The sequence below is a fragment of the Mesoplodon densirostris genome, chromosome 1, assembly GCF_025265405.1.
Source record: "Mesoplodon densirostris isolate mMesDen1 chromosome 1, mMesDen1 primary haplotype, whole genome shotgun sequence".
NCBI classification, from domain to species: domain Eukaryota; kingdom Metazoa; phylum Chordata; class Mammalia; order Artiodactyla; family Ziphiidae; genus Mesoplodon; species Mesoplodon densirostris.
Window position 1 is genome coordinate 73,481,975 of NC_082661.1, and position 6,000 is coordinate 73,487,974.

A 6,000-nucleotide genomic window follows, 5' to 3' on the forward strand; every position below is an offset into this window, starting at 1 on the left:
CAGGAGACAGAAAATCCACCTAGAAAATTCTCCCTGGTAACTTCACCACCATACCAGCCAGCCAGCATGACAGTATAATTCTAGGTGCAAGAAGATCAAGAGGTGGTGAATGTGTGTATGTCTGGTCATATTTAACTGGAAATATTTATAGTGTTAGGATGACTAATTATTGCCTGTCCCTGGCATAATCTGGACTTCTCAGGAGCGAAGTGTTTTCTGTAAATACAAAGCCATAGAATTTAAGAGAGCCATGGACCTAAGTCCTGTTTTTCTCCTTCGAAAACCTGGAATTCTTTACTGATGACTGGCACCGTCTGAAGTTCACTCAAACAAGAGGAGCGAAATGCCCGTCCCCGCCGTCACGCCAGCAGGGACCTGGGCGCGCGCATACACGGCCCTGCTTTTCCCCTGCAGGTGGACAGTATCTGACAGTCTCGGCAGCCAAAGGCCCGGCGGGAAAGGCCGCTCGCCTGCTGCTCCCCCTCGGCCACCTCCTGCACTCAGGGGACCTGTGCCTGTCGTTCAGGCACAAGGTGACAGGGCTGCACTCCGGCACGCTCCAGGTGTTTGTGAGAAAACACGGTGACCACGGAGCAGCCCTGTGGGGAAGAAATGGTGGCCACAGCTGGAGGCAAACGCGCATCACCCTGCGAGGGGCTGACGTCAAGAGCGTAAGTAGACCCTCCGGGGAGGGTTTCCTTTCAGAGGAGAACTCGGGGGTCTGCGGTGGCCGCCTCCGTCTCTTCCTGAATTTAGGCGCTTGTGCCTTGGCCAAGCGTGGTGACCCCGTGCGTTGCCTCTTTCTATACCCCCTCTGCCCCTTCGTACACATTCTTCGTGGCAACCTCTGACCACGTCACTCTCCCCACCCTGATGAATAGCCCGTTTTTAATGAAAAAAAAAAATTGTAGGAGTTGAAAAAGTGCAAAAAAAAAAAAGTTAACAAACTTCAAAGGGTGGCGGTAGGGTACCTGCTTTTCCTTTTCCTTAAACTCCTTGTACTTCAAACTTTGACCACCATGAGTTACCGTAAAGTGGTTTTTTTTGGAGGGGGGGGCGGGGAAATGTTTCTTTAAAGTCTTTGTTCTCCCTTTGCCTCAGAGATCATAGTTAAGCAGCCTTGGATGGGAACCAGAACAATATGCTTGGAAAGTATTATCCTATTCAGGACAGGTGGTGGGAAAAGCTTTGATTGAATATATAAATTTTATCCTAAATAATCAAATCATAGGTAGCATTAAAATGATCTATAACACCCCACTGAAATACTGAATGTATTTGGAAAAAGTGTCTTATGTTGATCCTAAGGAAACAGTTATTAGGAAATTCTGACTCTATACCTGTAAGTATAGTGTCTAGAAACTTTTTAAAAGAAAGAATAGACTCCATGAACACAGCTTGTATCAGAGTCTTGGATTTTGTTTTACTCTGTTTCTCTTTCTTAAAATTTTTCTTAATATTTACATTGTTTGGAAATATAAAAATAAGTTGTTTCACATCCTAACATAGGTTTCTGTTAGATAAAGTACAGGAAAGATTTTGGTCTTTACATAAGTGAAACAACACTGTGATTACATTAGGGTGTTTGATTCTATTCCATTTTAGGCAACAAAACTATATTAAATTAACCCAGAGGAGAAACTAGAAAACATCTAAGATAAGCTGCATGATTATGATCTTTCAGATCTTTGGCTCCTAATTTCTACACCTTTATATTCCATCACACTCTTTACTTCTGACCTTGGTAATCTTTGACAAAATTGTCCATTTCATAATCATTCCTAAATGGAAGTAGTCCATTGTTTAGAATGACTTTTTAAAGAGTAACTGATTCTGGGCAATGGGGTCTGGTTAACGATTTACTGACGACTTAAGTTTCTACCAGAAGGCAAGCCTCAGAGACACTGGCAACTCTGTTCTAGTCTTTCCTTCTGTTAAGTAAGTTTACTATTTAGTTTTGGGGAAAGTTTGTCTTTATTTTGCTAAACGAGCAGGCATTGGAAAGGGGCAGAGGAGGCTTGACCAGTGTGTACGTTCTCTCCCTAGGTCATCTTCAAAGGTGAAAAAAGGCGTGGTCACACTGGGGAGATTGGATTGGATGATGTGAGCTTGAAAAAAGGCCACTGCTCTGAAGAACACGAGCAACTCCAGAACTAGCAATGAACCCCCGTGTTGCTCCCTCTTCTTTTTCCAGTCTTCACCTCCTGTCCTCTCCTCCCTCTTATCAGGCCTAGGAGAAGAGTGGGTCAGGAGAAAGTCTGGTTGGTGACCCACATCTTGCTGGCCTGCTTTTGTGCAATCCCAGTGAACAGTGACACCTTCCTTGAAATACAGGGGGGCATCTGTAGATGTGTCCAAAGCCATCTTTGGGTGTTACCTTTCATCCTATGTCTCGTAAGAAGGCCTTCAGTGTGTGTGACCTATACCGTCCTTCATCCTGGTTACAAGGTGTTCCTTGTAGCAAATTAGAGGAGAAGTTTTCAAAAGAAATCTGTGCAAATGACCATTCTGTTATCTGTTCAGTGTTGTACCACGAGTAGTATTGACTTCCCCTAAGATGCGTTGTACAATGTGCTTGTGAAATTGGTTTCTCCTCTCCACTTGGTAGTTCTGGTCTGACCTGAACTCTGACTTTTACTGCCATTCACTTTATAAAAGAAGGGTATGTAGCATATCAAGATGCATTTATTCTTGTTATCTGTATTTTTCTTTTAAAGACAATTATGTAGAGTGGGCACGCAATCCCTCGTTAGTAGTACTGTGTTTTGTGTAAATGTGTTATTGGTATTAAGTAGTTATGTGTTCCTAATATTTACAGACTCTAGTTGCAAGGGAAAGGCAGCTTATGATCTCTTGAGTTAAAAAAAATACATGGTGGAATGGCATCCAGTTCCATGACCTTATATTGGCAGCAAGAGAAAATTGGAAGAGGTGTCTGTGGTTATAGGGAGATAAATTTTTAAACGGCCTTGAGTTTGATCACTACAAAGTAAGAGACAGGAAACTGTAGTTAACATGTAAAACCCTCACTGTTTCAGGTTACACTTTAAAACCAACAGCCTTAACCATAATAACGTGGTTCTTGTAATATGTAAGAAGCTTTATGAAAGTTCTGGTTGTTTCAGAGAAAAGCTTCTGTTTGTGGAAGCTGGGTGTGGGGAAGCATGGGGGAAGCTCCGTTGAAATAGATTTTCATACTGACTTTTCAATGAGTGTAAATTTAGGCAGGTCTAGATCACAACTTATGTGCTGTTGTGTCAGGAAGGGTTGGGAAGCGAGTCTCATGCTTTGAGGCATCAGATGTTGGAATGGGATTCACACACACACTAAATCAACAGGACAAGATTGGAATTCTAAGATCTATAAACCCCTAACTATATTTCCTCCCTGCAAAGTTTACCTTTAGATTTAAACAAAATACATAACTTTTAATAGGCAATTATTCCTGAGACTTTTCTTTATTTCCGATTAAGTAATCAAACTATTTTCTGCTGTTTTTGCCAGGAATCACAAAGATGATTAAAGGGTTGGAAAAAAAGATCTATGATGAAAAGTTAAAGGAACTGGGATTATTCAGCATGGAGAAGAGAAGACTGAGGGGCAAACCACTGCTGGTTTTCAAGTATATGAAGGGCTGGTACAGAGAGGATGGTGACCAGCTGTTCTCCATATGCACTGAGAATAGAACAAGAGAAAACAGGCTTAGACTGGAGTGTGAGGGAGCATTTCCTGGCAGGGACGGTTATTAAGTTAGAATCCTTTGTCTAAAAGAAAAAGTGTGAATTTTTTTTTGAGTCTTTTAAAAAATTTGAAAACTTTTTTTTATATTTAAGATGGTTAAAGACATTCTTACCTCAAGGTAGAGTAACATTACAGAATCTCCCCAAAGATGTTTTCATCCTATTACTATGTAATGTAAGTCTCCAGAACTAAGTAACTTGGACCAGGGCTAAGGTCTAATTTAGGTACTTCCCTCTTGACCGCCTAATAGCGAGGAATCAAAAGGGGAAAAGCCACCAAATGCTGAGGTCATGAAAATGTCTATTCCTTTATGGCAAACCTAGCAGTATTTAAAAAACAAAAAAATTAAAATTTTGTTTGTTCCAAAAGAGTATGATGGGCAGATATTTTAGTATCTAAGTAATGTCCTAATGTTGTTGTATATATTTCTTTTCTTGGTAGAGGTATAACCCTTTCACTTGCTTAATGGATAATAGTTCAGAATTTTTAAAAGACCATAACAAAGAATACAGTTTAGAGAGATTTTTATCTGGTGCATTCTCTCTGCAACACGTGTGACAGCTTAATTTGGCTACTGAAAAAGAGAGTGCCATGCCCAGCACCACTGCCAGGACCTTTCCTTCTCCTAATGGTAAAAGTTTCTCTTATCAATGGGAATCTCCCAAGTCCCACAAAATGGTATTGTTTTGGGAACAGTAGGTACAATAGACAACAATAGGTCTTTCATCATTTAACTTGGTGGATGCAAGGCCAGAGGGGGATATAAATCAGTAAGCCTTTGAGTAGGGGCCAGAAAACATGGCTTTAGATCCATTTTTTAATGATTCATTTCCTTTTGGGTCATATAACTGCACAACTGGAGATGAAAGGGGAAAATAATAGAAAGTTTCACTTTTAGGTGCCAATAATGCATTGCACTACACTGATGGAAGAAGTTATCCAAAGTACTGTATAACATCTTGTTTATTATTTAATGTTTTCTAAAGTGAAAAATGTTAGTGGTTTTCCAAACAGCCAAATAAAAATAATAATTCTTTATAAATAAAAACAATAATACCACTTGTCTCTTTCTTGTTTTTTTTTAAACTGGAAGAATTATCGAGGTGATTTGATTTTTCACAAAAGCCATCTATAGTATTGCTTTAGTTATGTTTTCTCATATCTCATTTAGTTGTAAACATTTGCCTCAGATCCTTTTATATAAAGGCAGGATAAGTAAAGATATAAATATATATGAATTATAAATGAAGTCTTTTACTAGTATTGATTTTGTTAATTTATGACATTTTACTCACATTCCAATAACCTTTCCTGATGGAGAAAAATAATTCTAAGGAAACAAAATTAATGAAATCATTCAAGATCAAAAATTAGTCCTACAGAATTATAATAATATGCTTAATGGCGTCTTTCTTTCCAATACTCAGAGAACCCTTAGTGGCAAGGAAACTCAAGTTTTGGATAAATACATACTTTAAGCAAAAGGTAAAGAAAAACTGCAGCTTCCATATCTCAGAGTTGTTTCCTTATCTCAGAGGTCCTTCCTAATCATCCCCGAGAGATCTGAGAAAGCTGAGGTTTTCCAAATATGTTAAGAAGTTAAACCTCTTCTGAAACTGAGGTGGGAGGAAGCAGATAAGTATGAGATCCCAGAGTCCAGTTCATCGATTTACTTGACAGATTTTACAGCACTTACTGTGTGCCTGGCTCTGGGCTACAACAGTAAGCAGACTCCCCTTTGTGGAGTTTCAATCTAGAGAGGAAGGTGGACATGTATCAAAGTTATATAGATAAATGCAAAATTGCTATTCTGAAAACTGGCATACTTTGAAGGCTCTGAAAGTGTGGTTGGTTCCAGGACGTTTGGCCCATTGTCTTTCAAACTCTAATGTGCATATGTATGGGAATCACCTGGAGATCTTGTTAAAATGCAGCTTATTATTCAGTGGATCTGTAGTGGGACTTGAGATTTCTGCATTTCTAACCAGCTCCTGGGTGATGCCCATGCTGCTGGCGTTGGGGCCAAATTTGGATTACAGATCCTTGGTGATAATACACTGAGGAGCCTGGGGCCTTCATCTCTGTTAACATTCATTGCTGGAAGGCATAAAGGTCCCTGGTTGCAAGATCTACATTCACAAATATTCACTAAGTTCCAGTGAATTTTTTCCTTCAAAAAATGTTTGGGCTTAGACAAATAGAGAATATCAGTAAGTACACAAATATTATTTTAAAAGAACAGAAACTACGGTTATAATA

General features: G+C 39.5%; 1 protein-coding gene across 1 annotated transcript in view; it reads left to right on the forward strand.

The window, feature by feature from the left end:
• NPNT (nephronectin) overlaps positions 1-2,157 on the forward strand; it is a 74,930-nt gene extending 72,773 nt beyond the window's left edge. Inside the window, exons 13-14 of the mRNA XM_060088344.1 lie at positions 415-671; positions 2,047-2,157. Of these exons, the coding sequence (XP_059944327.1) occupies positions 415-671; positions 2,047-2,157 (368 nt within the window). The remainder of the gene's footprint in view (positions 1-414; positions 672-2,046) is intronic.
• The last annotated feature ends 3,843 nt before the right edge of the window (positions 2,158-6,000 follow it).